Raw genomic sequence first — 19,869 nt, forward strand, 5'->3', positions numbered from 1 at the left:
TAGTGCCTCCCTGCCCCCCCTCAAACCCTCCCCCCAGGGCTAGTGCCTCCCTGGCCCCCCTCCTCACAGCTTCCCCCTCCCCCCGGGCTAGTGCCTCCCTGGCCCCCCTCCCCCCGGGCTAGTGCCTCCCTGCCCCCCTCTCCTCACAGCTCCCTGCCCCCTCCCCCCCCCCGGGCTAGTGCCTCCCTGCCCCCCTCTCCCCCCCCTCACAGCTTCCCCCCCCCCCTGCCGGGCTAGTGCCTCCCTGGCCCCCTCCTCACAGCTTCCCCCCCCCCCGCGTTGCCCTTCTCGCGTTGCACGCCGGGAGCTGGATTGTCGCCCCCTGGCGCGTTGCACGCTGGGCCCTGTAGTCGCCCGGGCTGCCCGCCTCGACCGCCGCCGCTCAGCGGTATTTCCCGGCAGGCCCCGCGCCGCCCCGCTCGCGGATTGGTTGGCGGAGCCGGCGGATGACGGCGCATGCGCTCTCTGTACCCGCTCAGCGGCCCGGGCTGGAGGCTGCTGCCGCTGGGCCCTTCGCAGAGCTCGGCAGCGGGGCGGAGGCGCCGCCCGGCGCTGAGGAGGAGCCGCGGGGAGCGGGGACCGCATGCAGGGGAGCTCGCCCCTCTGCCGGAGTGCGGCCGGCGGGCGCTACGGATTGGCGGAGTCGAGAGAGCCACGTCAAGCTTCTCGGCGGTGACGTCACGCGGTACGTGAGTGACGTCACTGCAGTGGGGGGAGGGGCATGGGGGGATAGTAGGGAGTGGCATAGGGGTGTGAATGGGGGAGGTGGAGGGGCAGGAGGGAGCGGCACGGGGTGTGAATTGGGGCAGGGCAGCATAGGGGTGTGAATGGGGCCGGGGAGGGAGCAGCATAGGGGTGTGAATGGGGCCGGGGAGGGAGCAGCATAGGGGTGTGAATGGGGCCGGGGAGGGAGCAGCATAGGGGTGTGAATGGGGCCGGGGAGGGAGCAGCATAGGGGTGTGAATGGGGCCGGGGAGGGAGCAGCATAGGGGTGTGACTTGGGGCAGAGGCAGCATAGGGGTGTGAATTGGGGAAGGGCAGCATAGGGGTGTGAATGGGGCCGGGGAGGGAGCAGCATAGGGGTGTGACTTGGGGCAGAGGCAGCACAGGGTGTGAATTGGGGAAGGGCAGCATAGGGGTGTGAATGGGGCCGGGGAGGGAGCAGCATAGGGGTGTGACTTGGGGCAGAGGCAGCATAGGGGTGTGAATTGGGGAAGGGCAGCATAGGGGTGTGAATGGGGCCGGGGAGGGAGCAGCATAGGGGTGTGACTTGGGGCAGAGGCAGCACAGGGTGTGAATTGGGGAAGGGCAGCATAGGGGTGTGAATGGGGCCGGGGAGGGAGCAGCATAGGGGTGTGAATTGGGGCAGAGGCAGCATAGGGGTGTGAATTGGGGCAGGGGGAGAAGGGAGCGGCATGGGGTGTGAATTGGGGCAGGGGAGCAACATGGGTGTGAATGAGGCTGGGAGGGCAGGGGATGTATGAATGTGAATGAGGCAGTTGGGGGTGTGACTGGGTAATGTCAGATGGTATTGTACGGCTGGGTGCTGTGGGAGTGCAGGTGAGGGCAGGGAAATGTGGGGAATCATGGGTACCTAGCAGCTTAGGAGATAGATAGGGACAATCGTGCACAGCTCTGTGGGGACTGGCACTTGCAGAGGATGCAGAGGCAGTGGAGCCTGTGGAGTTGGGTGGAGCACAAGAGCACACATTGGGCAGTGTAGGGATGTGTACAATTCATGGGATGCCACAGGGAGATGGAGCATTCATAGGGATGAGCTGACAAAGGGGCTGTACGCAATGTGGGAAATCAGTGCTGCTAAGCCTGTATGTGAGAGATAGGTACATATTAGGGGTGTAAATTCTAGATTAATCAGTTAACTGATTAAATGGTAGGTTAACCTAATGTTTAACCGGTTATCTGACTAAGCAGGATCCTGGGCTAGGGGCTGCCAGATGCAGGGGAGGCCACAGGTTACGGGGGGAGGGGGCTGCTCCCAGGTAACTGGTTACCCACTCACATTCCTAGTACATTTTGGTGTCTGTGTAAGAATAGTTGACATGCTTGCCTTGGCCCCCGTTACTTTTAACTTCCGTCCCTGGCTTCATAAAGCTGAGTGTGCCCTGAGTTGCTCTCTGAGAAGAAGCATAGACTTAATTGTGTGTAGCTATGCTCAAATTTGGGACAAAATGTTTCTTTCATCAAATAATTCTGTGGGGGATCCGGATTGTCCTGGGACAGCTATGCTGCCTTTGTTTCATAATTGTGAGTGTCTCTGAAATGGGATAGAAATGTAGCCGTGTTAGTCTGGTGTAGCTGAAACAAAATACAGGACTATATAGCACTTTAAAGACTAACAAGATGGTTTATTAGATGATGAGCTTTCGTGGGCCAGACCCACGTCCTCAGATCAAATAGTGGAAGAAAATAGTCACAACCATATATACCAAAGGATACAATCAAAAAAATGAACCCATATGAAAAGGACAAATCACATTTCAGAACAGAGGGGGGATGCGGGGGGGGGGGGGGGGGAAAGGAAGGTAAATGCCTGTGAGTTAATGATTTGTCCTTTTCATATGGGTTCATTTTTTTTAAATTGTATCCTTTGGTATATATGGTTGTGACTATTTTCTTCCACTATTTGATCTGAGGAAGTGGGTCTGGCCCACGAACGCTCATCATCTAATAAACCATCTTGTTAGTCTTTAAAGTGCTACATAGTCCTGTATTTTGTTTCTGAAATGGGAGACTGCAGAGTTGCTGCAGCATTTGCTTTTCCTGTTATCTGAGTGGTGAATGAGGGATATGGGTAAAATAATGAAAGAGAGTATATTTCTGGAAGGGTGTGAAATGGAAAGAAGCTGGAATTTGGCCTGTGTGTGTCAGTTCTGTTTCATGGAGATAATTGGTAAATCTTTTTGTTGCTGACTACCAGCTCTTCCTAGAAACTACATGCTTTCCCTCTTAGCCTGGTGTTTTAAGAGAAGCTGGCCCTTCTCCTATCTTGAGGATCCTGAGTCAAGATTTTGGCTTCTGTCCATCCCTCCCAGGCTAGGAGAGTCTGTGTGCTTAGTAAAAGCAATGCATTCAACACTAGAGAGGGAAGTTCTCGTGTCAGTCTGCAGGGGCCCTTCTAGGCTAATGCTGGACTCCATTTCCTGGTGTTTTATGGAATGAAATGTTCTGAGAGCAAAGCATTAAGTGAAGGGTGGAGTGGTGGGTCCATCAGAAGACTGTAATCTACAGAATACAGAGGTGACAGAGCCATTTACTCTATGTGGGTTTGGGAGTTACTGGCTTGGCTCCAAAGGAAGCTGTCTCTAGCCACCCTGGAGGAACAGCTATCCTGACATGGAGCCCTTTATGGTGAGGGGGATAGCTTACAGATGTGGGAGGAAGGGTGCGTTTACTTTCCAACAACAGAATGGAGTTAACAAAGCTTCTATTGAGTACGAGGCAGCATCTGAGTCTTACGACTAGCCGTGGATGGAGAGGCTCAATGAAGAACCTTGTTCTCTCAGTTGTGAATGTTTCAATCCCTGTTGATTTCACCTAGCAATGAGTATGTTGTAGGATGCTGACTTCTGCTAAAATCCTGTTACAACTAAACCCAGGTGACGTTTCTCTTTCACCAGGGTTTGCGACGGATTGGGAAGAAGAGACATGATGAAGGACCAAGGTGGGGAAGACAAAGCTGCCCTGCTGCCTGCTGGTCTTCCCAAAATGAACAGCAATCTGGTGCTAGACGAAGGCGACTTAGCTGAGGCTGCAGCACCCCCTGAAGCTGGGGAACCCCCAAGCCAGTCCAGGACTTGCAGCTCTGAGCCATCTGCTGATGGCAATGCTGAGAGCCTGACTAGTGAGGTGCAGGATAAAGATGAGGGTATGTTTCAGCGTTGAGCTTGAAGGGCCATGCCTGCAGAGAGGCTGTGGCTTTCTCTCTAGGGTGGCTGTTGTAACTAATTTCCATTCGCTCAAGTGTGGGAGGCCTGTGGCTTTAGGAGCAGATTGCTGGGTTTTAGGTGCATGCAAGGCCTTGTGTGCACCGTCTCGGAGTAATACCCATGTGTACGGGATGGCGGGTACAAAGATGTGAACATGCCCCCACCACTGTTTCTCAGTTGGTTGTATTGAATGACTTACTGTTCACCCTAGGGATGTAAGAGAGTAGTCGAATACTTGACTACTTGATAAGCCCAGGCTTTCTCGACTGTTCTACTTGCATTCTCCCCATGCCCAAAGACCAGGGACAAGCCAGCTGCTCTGGGGGTGGCTCAATCACAGCTCCATTCTCTGCCTGTCCCACACGCTGGGCTGTTCCGGGAGCCTCGCTCACGCACAGCAGGTGGGGAAGCGGCCAGTGCTGCCCGGCACTGGACCAGGAGCCAAGGACCGAAGCCCAGGCAGGCAGAGTGCAGTGGCCAGGCAAGCTTGGCACTCCCAGGCTGGCCTCAGGGAGATGCAGGCTCGCTGCATTGGCTGGGCTGGCAGCGCTCCGTGGGTGGGTTTCCTGAAGTGAGCCAGGCCGATGCAGTCAGCGGCGCTGTGCAGAGCCCTGAACTGGTGGCACTTGGGGTTCTGTGTGGGCTGCGTAGGTGGGGGGCAGGGCCTCTGGCCGGGCTGGGCACTCTGGGAGCCCGGTTGTGCCCCATGGGCACTTGGGAGGAGGCTCTGGCAGCCGAGTCACTGCTCAACTGGAGTGAGCCCGGGCTGAGCGCTGCGTGCCAGCAGCAAGAGCTCGTGAGTCACTGGGGCTTTGTCCTGGGCGGGCGCTGTGTGGCTTGGCCCGGGCGTGCCACAACCGGAAGAGGCAGAACAGGGCGAGCGGCTAAGGGCCCAGCAGGGCTCATACGGCCCGGCCTCCACTGTCGGCCAGTCCTGGCCCTGCAATTCCTGGCTGGGCTCTGCTCATCTCCTGGCCTGCCCGTGTGGTGCCTGCGTGTGGCTACATGGCGTGTTGGGCAGCCAATGCACAGCCCCCGCCAGGGCAGAGCCCTTGCCCCAAAGTGGCTTCGGCTTTGCTCTGCGGGGCTGGAGGCGCAAATAGGCAGGTCAAGCGCCCCGATGGCAGCAAAACACACTGGGCAAGCCCGGCAGGAGGCAGCCCGCGGGCGAGTTTCGTTTGGGATGTGGCTTCCCAGCACATCTCATGTCACCACTTCCCCTCCTGCCTTCCTGTCCGGTCTCTGGCAGCTTGGGGGAACCTCGGCAAGCGCCTGCCCTCCGTGCACATCCCAGAGCCGGGAGAGGAAGCCGAAGGGCCTGGCAATCCCGAGCGGGCTGGCCGGGCTCTAAGAAGGCAGCACTAGGTTGGCAGAGGGGCACTTGACCTGCCTATTTGCGTCTCCAGCCCCACAGAGCAAAGCCGAAGCCATTTTGGGGCAAGGGCTCTGCCCTGGTGGGGGCTGCTAAACCTGGCAGGAGCCGGGACTGAGCCAGCTCGGCTCGGGACCAGTTCATGCCCAGTCCAGGAGCTACTCCCGCGGCTCTGCAGTTTAAACGTAGTAAGAGCCGGGCTGCCTGTATGCCTGGCTCTTACTACAGTTAATCTGCAGAGCTACAGTGTGGGCCAGGTCCCAGAGGCTCCAATCCTATTGGCTACTCGTGTGGCGACTACACGATTAGCTGATTACTCGTTTCTTAACATCCCTACTTCACCCAGAGGATGTAGTGAAGACTGGGACTGTAACAGGGTTCAGAAAAGAACTAGCTACATTCCTGGAGGACAGGTCCATCGATACTTATTAGCCAGGATGGGCAGGGATGGTGTCCCTTAGCTCTGTTTGTCAGAGGCTGGGAAGGGGCGACAGGGGAGGGATCACTGGATGATTCCCTGTTCTGTTCACTCCCTCTGGGGCACCTGGCACGGGCCACTCTCGGCAGACAGGACCCTGGGCTAGATGGACCTTTGGTCTGTTCCAGTCCAGTCGTTCTGACGTTCTAATGGATATTAGCAGGGCTCGCCAAGCGGCGGTGAGCCCCACTCGCCAGCCACGTGGTTCGGCGTGCTGCGCATGGGCTGACTGTGCTGCGCGGCTGTGCCGGCTTGTAATCTACTTGCCACGGGCGAGTAGATTACAGTAATTGTCGAGCCCTGGATATTGGGCTGTTACTATGAAAGAAAATGAATATGGAGCCTGCTCCCAATAAATGGAGTGGGAGTGGGATGTTGGAAGCCTGCTCCTAACACGGTAGGGGAACGCTGCCAGAAGTGCTGCTTCGTAGTCAGGGCAGCTAGCTAGAGCTGCAGTCCCCCAGGACGTAGCCCTAGTAGGAACCCTTTCCGCTGCTGTCTGGTTATTATACAGGGTTACAGCAGAGAGCAGCTGGCAGGATAGAAATCATGAGAGAAAGTGCCATGTGTTTGTCTTCTCCTCTCCTGCCTCCCCCAGTTGGTCTTGTGGCAGAAGAGACAAAACCCTCCCCACCTGCCACGTGTGATGTTTCGGAAGAGCTGAGCCGGCAGCTGGAGGACATCCTGAACACGTACTGCGTGGATGCCAGCCAGGACGGTCCAGGAGATGACGGTGGACAGAGTGAGCCTGCAGAGCCAGACGAAGCAGACAAGTGCCGGAGCGAATCCCCCAGGAATGGCGGGCAGGAACCAGGCTGCCCCGAGATGAACGGAGAGAAGGAGGGCTCCAAGGGTCCGGAAGAGTTCCGAGTCAACGACGAGTGTGGGGAGCGTGATCAGAAACGGGCCCAGGAGAAGAAAAAAGCCAAGGGTCTCGGTAGGGGTTCTCAGCCTTCGGCTGCAGCTAGTCTGGAGTGGGGAACTCCCCCCTTCCCCCCCCGGCCTTCCACTTTCATAGTGATTTATTTACCGTCTGCTAAAGCCAGTGTAATATGCATTGTAGCCATGCAGTGGATGGCAGTGTTCAAAAATGATATGGCTCTGTGCGCCATGGGGATGGGAAGAAATGTGCCCTGGGCTGCTTAGGCACATGCCAACCCTGAGCACTGACAGAGCCTCTGAATTGCAGGTGCAGTCTTGAGCAAGCCATGTTAGGGATATTAAAGGGGTAACCGGTAACCGAGTAAGCATTGCTTTACCAGCAGGCCTACTGGGGTAACTGGTTAACCAGCGGCCAGCCAGAGCAGCCTGTGCCATGGGCCCTACGGGCGGGGGGCTAGTCCAGTTGGGCCCACTGCGCCACGGGTGAGGGGTGCTCTAGCTTGTCCAGGCCAGAGCAGCCCTGCCCGCGGTACGGTGCAGTGGGCCCTGCAGGCAGGGGCTGCTCTGACCCAGCCAGGCCCACCATGCCATGGGTAGGGGGTGTTCCAGCCGGGCCAGAGTAGCTCCCCTGCCCACAGTACGGTGGGCCTGGCACAGCGCACGTAGCCCTGCACCACACTGGGAGGTGGGGTTGTCTGCTCCAGCCCGGTTAAACACCGGGCATGTTCAGCTTGGTGCTTCAGGCCAGACTGTGTGCACAGCTTCTGAGAACTGTCTTCCCCCACCCACACTTGATGAAAGAAAAGGATGCGGGTTAGATCCTCTAGAGACCATCAGTTATTCTTGCATTTGAGAGAGAAAGTAAATTGCCCTCTTGGATCTGTACAAGTTGGCAGCAGAGAATTTCCAACTGGGAAAGCTGGAACGCGAGTGCGCGGTCGCCTGTTTAATTTGCATCTACGTTTGTTGTGATGGCATTTACGAATCAGGCGTGGAATTGCACACACTGTGCACTAAACGTCTTTGCTCCACTGCATTTACCAGGGTTGGGGTGGTTTAGCTGTTGAATGGGGCCGGTGAGTCCAAGTCTCCCAGCTTCTGTTCCCTGCTGAGCACATGCTGTTTGTGCTGCCTATGGCCAAGTTGCTTCTCCAGCTGTCTGTCTTAGGCATTTGACTTCCCCCTTGCCATAATATCTTAGGGTATGTCTAGACTACATGGCTCCGTCGACGGAGCCATGTAGATTTGTTTATTGGGCAAAGGGAAATGAAGCGGCGATTTAAATAATCGTCGCTTCATTTAAATTTAAATGCTGCCACGCTGAGCCGACAAACAGCTGATTAGCTGTTTGTCGGCTCAGCGCACTAGTCTGGACGCTCCGCGGTTGACATCAAAGCCCTTTGTCGACCACCCCAGTAAACCTCATCCCACGAGGAATAATGGGGTGGTCGACAAAGGGCTTTGATGTCGACCGCGGAGCGTCCAGACTAGCGCACTGAGCCGACAAACAGCTGATCAGCTGTTTGTCGGCTCAGCGCGGCAGCCATTTAAATTTAAATGAAGCGTTGATTATTTAAATCACCGCTTCATTTCCCTTTGCCTACAACCCTAATCTACATGGCTCCGTCGATGGAGCCATGTAGTCTAGACACAGCCCTAGTGTCTCACTGATTTAATGTACATATTCTCATGGGGCCATGTGTGTGGTAGGGATGTTAACTGGCACTCTGGGAGCAGCCCCCCGCCCATGGCCCGCAGAGGGCTACTCCAGCACCGCCTGGCCCCCGTGCAAGGCTGTGAGTTGTTAGCTGTGCTAGCAGTCCTGCATGGGGCTGGACGCAGCTAGTACTTAACATTTAACCAATTAACTAATTAAATGGGATTTTACATCCCGGGTATGTGGTGCAGAGACCTGTAGCCTGACTTGAACCAGACGGGATTTAGCTACATGAGTCAGGCAGGAACACAGCTTGGGATTGGGTCAATGTTCCTCCTGCCCAGGGGTGAGCATGCTGGTACCTGTGTGTCCCGCTTGTACTGAGCGGTGCCAGTTTGCTGCAGTGTGTACTGCAGAATGGCTGTCTGAGGAGTCACAGTACCGTCCTTCTCTGTAGCACACACCCAACCTTTGAGGACCTGGGCCTAAGTGACTTCCCCAAGGTCTCACAAGAAGTCAGTGGCAGAGCAGAGAACTGAACCCATCCTCTGAAGGGAACAACCTTCAGTTACCCTGGTGGCTCACATTCACACTGAGAATCTGGGACGTGCATCAGGGTTTCTAGCTGTGGTTTTGTGTGTGGTTTGGAGCAGGTTTCCAGCTGGGTGCTTCCCCTTTGCCTTATGACCTAGAGCAGTGATTCCCAACCGTTTTTCCATGGAGGAACTCCTAAAATAACTTCATATCCCAAAGAACCCCTACCTATGAAAATGTTTGCAGGCCAGAAAAAGTTGACAGCGGGGAGCGCAATTCAATTACTGCAAAATTATTTGCAGGACAATTTATTTGTAAAGAGCTGTTTTTTGTATGTGTGTGTGTGTGTGTATGCACGCGCGTGCACACACACACACGTCAGCTTACATTGTAAGAAAAAAAAATTGGAATGGAACGGGGCAAGTCTCCAGTCCATGTTTTATTTATTCCACAATTTCTCGCAGAACCCCTGCGGAACCCCAGGGCCCATGGAACCCTGATGGGGAAACACTGACCTAGAGCCCCGTGTGAAAGTGGTGTTTCTGCTTTGTGTCTTGCGTTCCAGGCAAGGAGATCACGTTGCTGATGCAGACGCTCAACACGCTGAGCACCCCGGAGGAGAAGCTGGCGGCCCTTTGCAAGAAATACGCTGAGCTGGTCAGTCCCTGTCAACTACACTCGAGGCTCCAGGGCGGGAGACTAATGTCTCTTGCTGCCAAGAGGTCAAGATCGTTCGGCGATGCAGGAGCCCGAGATGCTCCTCAGCCTGTACATACGCTGCCATTATTTTCACATGAAACATGGCTTCCTGGGCTCTCTGGCTCAAAAATATGGCGAGGCCCCAGGGGGAGAGAGTTTGTTACTGACCAGGCCCACACGTGCACGAGGGAGAATAAACCAAGCCAGAGTAGGGCCCAAGAGCTCCAGTGTAACACACTCAGCGGTGGTGAGCGCCTAAGATGGGACATGCCCAGTATTCAGAGTCACCTCTGTGGTATAGGGATGTAAAATCCCGTTTAACTAGTTAACTGCTTAAACATTATGTTTAATTGGTTAACTACTTAAATGAGGGTGGGTGGGGTGTGTATGTGACCTCAGTGCTCTATGAGCAGCTCCCAGCGAACCCAGCTTGGGCTTGCTGAGGATGAGGGTAGCCAAGGGGAGAGTAACTGTTCAGAATCATGAGACTGTCTAGTGGCTGGAGTTTGGGCTAAGAGCTTCTGAGTTTTACTTTAATCTCTGACACTGATTCACTTTATGGCCTCAGGCATGACCCTTTCCCTCGCTGCATTTCAACTTCCTTAACTCTAGAACTGGAAAGATTACCAAGGGCTGGGGTGCATTCTCTGTCACTGACAATTTTTAAATCAAGATTGGATGTTCTTCTAAAAGATCTTCTCTACAATTTATTTTGGGACGTTCTTTGGTGGTCAGACTTGATTGCAATGGTTGCTTCTGACCTTGGAATCTATCAGTCTAGACTAGAGGGTAAGGAGACTGGCTCATCTCTCAAGGAGTTTGTGAGGTTCGATTAATCGTTAGCCTGTTTACAGTACATTCCACACAAGAACCCTCATAATCCCTTTACAAGGCAGGTAGTCTTGTCACCGTTTTAGGGTTGGGTAAAGTGAGGCTCAAAGAGGGAACATCCTAGCATCACTGACAGAACCATGAATGTGATCCAGGAGTCCTGACTCACTTTCCCCTGCACTAACCACTGGACATCACTCCCTCGCCACAATTTAAGAGGTATTGTAATACCTGAAAGAAGCACATGGATTAACTCTACCGAGCCTGACTCGGAGCCATCCTCACAGCATTAGGTCCTATCGGAATCCCGAGGAACAAATGATGCCCAAAGGGGTTCCTCTATAGTGATACGTCCCGGGCTGGAGGCTGAGACCCATGCCATTGAGCTAACCCTGCGCCCCACACCTCACTCTCTGTGCTTGGCTTAGATACATTTCATGCGAGAGCCAGCTCCATAAAAGGTGCTGTGCTCAGCTAGAGCTGTATGAGCCATGGATTCCTCCAGCCCTGGTTGCTGCAGTGGTTATTCTTCTGGGGCTGGAACGTTCTCCAGCTGAGTCCAGAACTCTCTCCCTGGGGTGCAGCTGGAGTCAACCCCCTCGTTTGCTTTGCTGCATCTTTCCTTCTCCCTCCCTCTAGCTGGAAGAGCACAGGAACTCCCAGAAGCAGATGAAGACCCTTCAGAAGAAGCAGACGCAGCTGGTGCAGGAAAAGGACCATCTGAGGAGTGAACATAGCAAGGCCATCCTGGCCCGCAGCAAGCTGGAGAGTTTGTGCCGCGAGCTCCAAAGACACAACCGCACCCTCAAGGCAAGATCCTTCTTGCTCCCTATCCCACAGGGGCCTTGAACCTGAGAGAGAGACACCGACGGAACAGGGCTGCTTTATCTCTTCCCTGGATCGGCAGTGGCCAGTCTCTCAGGGCAGCTGTTCCCATTTACCGCAGGAAGGGCTGGGCTGTACCTGCCTGCCGTGCGCGTGCTAACCTTGTGGTGCTTCTTATCTTGCATAAACAATGCGGGCATGTCTGCACAGCAGTGTTGTGTCGAAATAACAGAGTGCGCGTCTGCACAGCAAGCCCGTTATTTCAAAATAATGGGCTTCTTACTCCGACTTCTGCGACCCTCACTTCTCGAGGAGTAAGGGATGTCGGAGGGAGAGTGCTCTTCCGTGGACGTCCTGCCAAAAGCCAAGTTAAGGTGCTTCAACTTCAGCTAGGCAGTGGACGTAGCTGAAGTTGCGTCGCTTGATTCGACTGTAGCCCGTAGTGTAGCCGTGCCCTGAGACCGGGGACATGGTGTGTCCGGTGAGACTGTCAGACGGTTGAGACCTGGGGCGGGCGAGAGTCACACTGGTGAAGGAGGGTGTGCAGTGGCAGAGCCCTGACACCCAGATTAGACTCTTTGGTAAGGTGGTGTGACGTAGCGGGGCATCTTGCCGGTCTCTAGGCTTGGGCTGTCCCCTACTGGCCCTGTCTGTGAGCACGGCCCAGTAGGGGGGCCAGACACTGCCCTGGCCGGTTCTGACTGGGGGAAGGGAAGGAGGTTGGAATAAGGAAAGTATGTGGGGGGAGGAAGAGTTAGTCTGGGGCTGGAAACATGATGGAGACAGCCTAGGGAGGGGGCTTGGAGACTAGGGCCTCAGGCACCCGCCTCAAGAGTTCTGGGGCATCCTAGCCCCCTCCTATTGCCACATCATGTCTATACTGGGCTGTCTTCTGGAAACTCAGTAAATCCCTCTCTACTCTGCTGGCTGGCGGAGACTGTTCTGGCTGCTACAGGGGTGCAGGATCGGGGGAACCCCGACTGCGCCATCACAGGTGGGAAGCTGGGCGCCTGGCGTACCCGTCGCATTCCGAGTGTGCGTCACTGGGGTAGACAGCAGTATTTGACCTACAGCCTTACCGCCTGCAAGAGGCCTGTCCGGTCTGTCTGAGACCAGCCCACTGTCTGCCTAGCCCTGTGTTACATTTCACTGCATGGAGCTGCCCATCTCTTTCCTGTCACTGAACTTACCCGGTGCGGGACAGCTGGGACCAGCAGATTTGACCTGTCCATCTCGCCCGCCCTTTGTCGCAGATGGGGGGTTGGAGACGGAAAGGGCAACAGGGCAGGCGGGGGGGTGAGTGTGGTGAGCAGGGCCACCCAAACTTTTTTCCTCTTTGGCCTACATAGTAACACGTGTGCCCTGGAGGGCGAGGTGATCTGGGTAAATTGCTCTGTCAGTCGACTGGTCCAGCTGTCCCCCGGGCATTGACCTGGGTCCCTTTGTACCTTTTCCCGAAGGAGGAAGGCGTCCAGCGTGCGCGAGAGGAGGAGGAGAAACGGAAGGAAGTGACATCCCATTTCCAGGTGACGCTGAACGACATCCAGCTGCAGATGGAGCAGCACAACGAGCGGAACGCCAAGCTGCGCCAAGAGAACATGGAGCTGGCGGAGAGGCTGAAAAAGCTCATTGAGCAGTACGAGCTGCGGGAGGAGGTGGGGCGCCAGTCGGACAAGGAACCCTGGGTCCCAGGAGGGGTAGGGTGGGGGCCTTGCATAGCAGATGGAATCTCGGGCTGGCTGGGAGGGGGATGTCTCCCCTCCAAGGTGATGTGGATTTCTAGAGGCTGGGGTGATACTACGTTATCTTCTGATAGCACTTAACTTCAGTGCTGTTGGCTGCTCAGAGCTGTTCACCTCAGACCTGCATGATGCTTCTTATCACTGTTTTACAAATTGGGAAACTGAGGCGCAGAGCGGTGAAGGGACTTGCCCCAGGCAACGAGCCAGGGGCAGAGGCTTAGAACCAAGGCGCCTCATGCTCTAACTCCAGGCTGCTGCCTCCCCCGTCCAGTACTGTGAGCTGTTGGAACTGAGAACGTTGGCGTCCCTTCTTTGCTAGCCCAGATGCTGTGAACTAGATAGAACGCACAGGGCTGCTGGGTGGCATGTGGAAATGTCCGCCAGGGTCATAGGCCCTTCTGCTCCCACCAACATGCCATTTGGGCAGCAAAGCCGGCACGGTTAGTAGCAGCTAGGGATGTAAAAAGTCAGCTAAGAAGGTAACTGTAAAAGCTGCTGAAAATCATCGCGGTTACGTGGTTACACGCGCTGCCAGCTCTGCAGTATAAATAAGCTTTGCTGCCAAGCCTCTCTTGCTGGCCCTGCTCCTGGGAAGGCGGCTTCCCTGCTGCAGAAAAATTGCCTCCCCGGGAGCAAGGCCAGCAGCCCTTGCTGGCCCTGCTCCCAGGGAGCCAGCGTGTAACCCTGCAGGGGTGGGACCGGGCCAGGCCTGCCACTGACAGGGGTTGCTCTGGTCTGCTGGAGCAGTCCCCGCCTGCTACCCAGGGAGATCAGGGAGCAGCTCCAGCCCCTACCCTTTTAGGGTGATGCTTGCTGGTTAGCCGGTTAACCTTCCCCATCCCTGCTAACAACCCCTGTATTCCCCTTGGCAGCATATCGATAAGGTGTTCAAACACAAGGACTTGCAGCAGCAGCTGGTAGATGCCAAGCTCCAGCAGGCCCAGGAGATGCTGACGGAGGCAGAGGAGAGACACCAGCGGGAGAAGGACTTTGTAAGTCTGCTGCTTTGGCAACTGTCTTAGCAAATCCTGTTGAGCCATTCGGCTCTCGCCTCCCCGCTAACACTTCTCTAAGAACAGCTGGCCTGTTGGAGGTAAGGAATTGCCCAGCCAGATCTGACTGTCCTGGTCCACTGTCCTCCATAGCGGCTTCCCCAGCAGTAGAAGCCCTGGTCTGTTGTTCAGTGCTGGCTGTGCTCCACGACAGGATCCCTTCCAAGCCGCTGCCTTGCAGGACTGTGGGATTCTCACCCAGCTGCCCCTTCTGGAGCTAGGATGGACTCGAGCTATTCCCAGTGCCCCGCCCTGGAGTCCAGGTCGCTAACTCCATTCCCCTCTCCCATGGTCTCTTGTAGCTGCTGAAAGAGGCCGTGGAGTCGCAGAGAATGTGTGAGCTGATGAAGCAGCAGGAGACCCATCTCAAACAGCAGGTGAGGTAGCACAGCTCAGGCTGTTGGGCTCTTATGACTATTTCCCTAGTAGGCAGCGGGATCTGCCCTAGTGGGTGGGCCCCTGCATTTCAACGCTGGGAAGGTCTGCATAAGCCCAGGAGGTACAATGCAGGGTAGGACCTCCCTGCGCCCCTTTCCTTCTCTGCTTCCTTGGAGAAAGGAAGAGGCCCCGGTTTCCCAGCATCTTTCTCGGTGCTGGGGCAGGTTGTCCTTTGGCACGGGGCTGTGGGCCTGACCGGCAAGGCGCTGAAGTCTGTGGAAGTTGTGGGCACTCAGCACCTTGCAGGGGTGGGCCAAAGCAAGACAAGGGGATTGTCCCTTTCTTTCCAGTCCAGGACTCTGAGCACGGCAGGTTGGTGCTGTACACCATAGAGCCCAGGCCTCTACTGAACCTCCAGGGCTTAAATCCCAGGAGTCAGCTCGGTGCTGCTCGGAAATCCAGCCTCTTCCTTGCTGGACACTGACCTGGGGAAGGGAGGCTGGAACGAGATGCCTTCTAGGTGGTCCCATGGTACGTGGCGCTGAGCTGCGGTTCCCTCCCTCTCTAGCTTGCCCTCTACACGGAGAAGTTTGAGGAGTTTCAGAACACGCTTTCCAAGAGCAGCGAGGTGTTCACTACATTCAAACAGGAGATGGAGAAGGTACTGTGATTGTCACCCCTATTGGCCAAAGAGCTGGCATGGGCCTCTCTGATGTGTGAGATCCACTGTCCACCTCCATCCACACTGGGCTTCGAAGCCGGTGAAGCAGCAACTCCTTCATTATGGAGACGCCAGCTTTCACCAACGGCAGAAATCCTCCAGGAGTCACCTGCTCCTAGGAAGTAAACCAATCCCGTTCAGCAGTCGTTAACAAAAGGACCTGGAGCCTTCCCGTGGGACAGGGTGGGGCTGGATCTGGGATGGGGTGGGAGAGTTGGTCCAGGGTTAGCAGTGCTGCGAGGCAGCCTGCATCTGAGCCTTCCCAAACGTATGGGGAGTTTGGAGGTGGGTGTAGAAGTGGTTTAGCCCTATGGTTTGTTGTGTCCTGGTCCATGGACAGTGGATAGAGGAGGCTTGGAGTAGAGATGTTAAATTTAATTAACTGGCTAATTGAATTGTCAATACAATTTGCATCGACGATTCGATTAGTTGACATGGGCACATCCGCCTTTGAAGTATAGCAACAACCCCAGGGCTGTTGCTACACTTCAAAGGCAAAAGTGCTGTGGGGAGCACGGGGCCAGCGGGGAACTCAAGCAGTCACCTGCTGACCCCGTGCTGTTGCAAAGCGGCAGTGGCACTTGGAGCCTGGGGTCAGCTGGGGACTCAGAATCCTCAGCTGACCCCGGGCTCCATGTGGTGGCCACTTTGAAATGCCGTGGGGAGCCCAGCGTCAGGCTCCCCTTGGCACTGCCGCTTTGAAACGCCACATGCAGACTGGGGCCTGCTGGGAGTCCTGGCCCCGGGCTGCATGCGGCATTTCAAAGTGGCAGCGCCGCGTGGAGCCCGGGGTCTGTCCCTGGGCTCCATTCGGTGCTACCGTTTTGAAGCAACCCCTCCTGCCCCCCTTTCCTTGCTGCCGCTTTCCGACGGAGGCAGCAAGTGGGGAGAGCGACTAGTCGATTATTGTGTCAACTATGTGATAAGCATTTGCTTATGGAATAGACAACTAATCGTTCACATCCCTAGCTTGGAGCAGCCTGGTCAGTAGTCCCTCTGGGTGAACTCAGCCTTGCTCCACCTCACCCACTGAGGGGCTGCTGCAGTTCCCTGGGTCGGCTACATCTGACTCCCTGCTCTGGGGATGTTCATGCACCCCTGAAGGGACTGTAGAAACTGTCCAGTTGCACCGCTCTGCAGCTCTCTCTCTTTTCTGTTTTTTACTATTATTCTGTAGATGACAAAAAAGATCAAGAAGCTGGAGAAGGAGACCACCGTGTACCGGTCTCGCTGGGAGAGCAGCAACAAGGCTCTGTTGGAGATGGCTGAGGAGGTAAGCCCCCCGTCTTGGTTGTGGTAAGCCCCACGCCACAGCACCAAGCCAGGCATCTGGCTCAGCTCTGCATTTTGTTGTGTGTCCTGAGGCTGTTAAACAGCCAATGGCTAATGCATCAGAGAGCAGTCTAGTGGTCAGAGCAGGCAACTGGGAGTAAGGGCGAGGAATTTGGTTCCTGGCTCTGTCATTGTGTGATCTTGGGCAAGTCCCGTCTCTACAGCGTACAGAGGGCAAATTAAGGCAAAGGGAAAGAGAAGCAAGGGTTAGTGCAGTACTCTGAGGTGCGTGGAGGAAAGGCGCTATGAGGTTGTCAGTCTCTCCCTACACCCCAGGGAACAGCAGATCGGAGTTGGTGGTGACAGTGTATGAGCACTGGGTCCTGACGTGTGCTCAGAGGCATGTGAACTTGGCCTGTTTCTTCCAGGAGCTTCCCTGTGCCTCTCTTTCCTGCCTCAGGCCCTAAGTTACCGTATTAGCTGGAAGACTCTCTGCTCCTCACCCTCACTGCTTTGGGACCATTGTCTTTTGCAGAAAACCCTTCGGGACAAGGAGCTGGAGGGGCTTCAGGTGAAAATCCAGCGCCTGGAGAAGCTGTGCCGAGCCCTTCAGACCGAGCGTAATGACCTGAACAAGAAGGTGCAGGACCTGTGCACCCATACGCCTCAGCCCGACGCAGACGTGCTGGAACCCCTCAAGGACCCATCTCGAGACAGCTCTGGTGAGCCGGCACCAGGGGGCGCTGTAGCACAGCAGTGCCCTGGGGAAGATTGTCTTCGTTCCACGAAGCCCGTGCCCGGCACAGAACCTGCGGAGAACCCGGGAGAACTGAGCATAGGAGCGCTGGGTTAGGTCGGGACAGAGGAATGCTCTCACTGTGCTGAGTAAGCCCTTTATCAGCAGGTAGGGGAAGGGATGGTCACATGTGAATGGTTCAACAGCTCGGTCTAATGTCCTTTCCTTGGTCCCAGGACTGGGGGCTTTGAGATTTTTCCAGTTTAGGCTTTTGGAGATTTTTTTAATATATACATACATATATATATATATATATATATATATATGATATATAAAATGATGTGCAGGGCAACATACACTTTTATATATGGATATATATAAACTAGAGTGAGCCACTCCCCTGCGTGTGCGTGGATATCTAATTCACAGATTTTTAACTGATTGGCCCTTTTCCTGAACGACCTTGTTAATGGCGGGCGGGGATGCCCTTTTCGAAGCTAGGCAGCTCAGGGGAGCAGATAGGAGGGACTGGTGACAGTTCACCCGCCGGCTCATAGCATCCAAACAACTGGAAATGTCGCTAGCGCCGCCTGAGGCTGTGCACTTTTTAACATCACTTTAACGTAGAGGGTGGAACTGGGCACAATTTGGAGTGTTCCCCAGCCTTGGATGCTCCTTTGGGTGGCTGTAGACAGGATGGGGGCACTGGGGTGTGCTAGCGTATTTTTTTTCCTGGTTAGCAGCTTTCTCTTTCCCGTAGGAAGGGGAGGGAAGAGGCTGTTTTTTCTTTGTCATTCAGTCCATGTATTGTATAGGAACGAAAGGAAATGGAGAAACAGCCCGGGTCTTGGACGCATCAGAAAGCTCCCTCAGCGGGCATCCCTCTGGGCCTTCGATATTCCCAGAACCTGCTGATGTCTCAGTAGCCTTATAATTCACAGTTGCCTCGACGCTAGACGCACACGTGCACAAATGTATTAAAGAGTTAATCCAAAGGTCTACTTCCGACTTGTTTTGCACATGAACCCTGTGAGGGTGTGAGGAGGCCCTGCAGGTTACTGTCTAGATTGCTTTCCCCGAGGAAGGGTCTCCGTGCTGCCCCATGGCGGGTGTTTACAAAGCAGTGGGTCCATAAAGACAAAACCTCAGCGTTCTCCGGGGCCCGTGAGGAACGTTCTCTGGGCTGAGCCCGAGAAGGGAGCCATGTCCACATGGATATTCTACTGGCTGGGATGTGCTGCTGCTCCAGTGCTTTGGCAGGCTCCTTTTGACTTTGTCTTCCCAACACTTTATTCACAAGCACCCTTCCCCAGTAACTCAACAGCCTACCTGTGTCCTGGCTGTCAGGCCGACAGCTGCTCTGCATGGAAGGCTTGTGGAGAGAAATGGGCGCGCACAGTCTCTCCTGTCAGCAGAGTGTGAGAGCAGCACGCGATTCGTCCATCCTGTCAGTTCCTCAAGAGGGGGATGTGCTGCTTCAACAAATCCTTAGGGGGGTGAAATACCGTAGACTTCAGCTTGGGAGTCTTGCCTGAGCAAGGACTTCTGGGTTTGGCCCTCAGTTGACCATTTCTCTAGACTCCCCCTGCTCTCACGTAAATCTTCCCATTTTGGGAAGGGCAGTCCTCTGCTGGTTTTGAAGCAGGCCTCACTAACACTTACAATCACAATACACTTTATTTTCAGTACCCTCCTCCTTTGCTTAAAACCAAACCGGATCAACTCAAGTACATTTCAGTCACTCTCCATTCTGTTATCTGTCTTGGACTGGATCCGTTTTTCTTCCCATTGTTTCTCTTCTAAAACAGCAGGATTGCCAGCAGATCATCTCTAGGCAGCTGCTCAGGGGTCTGGTAAACCATCCTCATGGCTGGTTTTGGGATCAGCCAGCTACTGTACACTAGTCCTGCGTTCAGTGGTGTCGAATCAGTATGGCTCTTCTGGTTAACGTATTAGGTCCTGTCTCCACTAAAGACCTAACAAGCTGGAATCTTTCTGGTCTTCACAGAGCAGGAGGTCTTAGCCTGCTGGTTAGCCTGGGTCTTGCCTTAAGTCAGTGGAATATACTCTATGGAGTGTGGCTTTGGTTTTGTCTTTTGGCCCCCTTGCTTTAAATATCACTACTGTCAGCTCCAGGCAGTCCCTCTCTGCCTCGCAGTGCAAACTGGGACTGACTGAGCAAGAGAATGTATTTATGACCTGATGGGACCACGCCTCATTTCTGGACGGTTAGTTAAGGTCAAGGACTGCAGCCTGACTTTCCTCTGCTCCCTCTGTTTAGAAATCCACAAACTCTTTTTTGCAATGGTACAGATAACCTATATCTGTGGTCTGTTGTCTGTATCGTCATATCCAATAGAAATGCACATGAACTGCTTGATGTGTCTGTTCTTCTTTCCCCCTCACTGTACGGGATGAGGCAAGTTTTATGTATCTTTGTCTAGATAATGATATTTTCCTGTATCTTAATTATAGACTGCATCCACCATGGACCACGCACAGACTATTTGCAAGTGATCAGAGAGGGCAGGAAATGCAGGTTATGGGGGTAAGGGCGGGTCAGTGCTCTGATGCTGGTGCGTCACTAGTTCCAGAGAGCTGCTTGTGAGGCTCTCCCATCCACCATACCAGGGACCTCCTTTGTGCGGTAGGAGAAAGCACCCAGGAGCGGGGAGCCAGACCAGCATTTTAGCAAGACCATTTCAGCACAAGGATGCTGATGCGATGTCTACACGGCAGACTT

General features: G+C 54.7%; 1 protein-coding gene across 1 annotated transcript; it reads left to right on the plus strand.

Moving 5' to 3' along the window:
- The first annotated feature begins 437 nt into the window (after nucleotides 1-437).
- TXLNA (taxilin alpha) lies at nucleotides 438-19,503 on the plus strand. Its single transcript, XM_075909072.2, has 11 exons — nucleotides 438-685; nucleotides 3,639-3,886; nucleotides 6,396-6,734; nucleotides 9,436-9,527; nucleotides 11,040-11,210; nucleotides 12,686-12,880; nucleotides 13,840-13,959; nucleotides 14,322-14,396; nucleotides 14,966-15,058; nucleotides 16,296-16,391; nucleotides 16,926-19,503. The coding sequence occupies exons 1-11, from the start codon at nucleotides 447-449 to the stop codon at nucleotides 17,241-17,243; spliced, it is 1,986 nt and encodes a 661-aa protein (XP_075765187.2). The 5' UTR covers nucleotides 438-446; the 3' UTR covers nucleotides 17,244-19,503.
- Nucleotides 19,504-19,869: the final 366 nt, after the last annotated feature.

Source organism: Pelodiscus sinensis, chromosome 26 (genome assembly GCF_052426305.1).
Source record: "Pelodiscus sinensis isolate ZL-2025 chromosome 26, ASM5242630v1, whole genome shotgun sequence".
Taxonomy (NCBI): Eukaryota; Metazoa; Chordata; order Testudines; family Trionychidae; genus Pelodiscus; species Pelodiscus sinensis.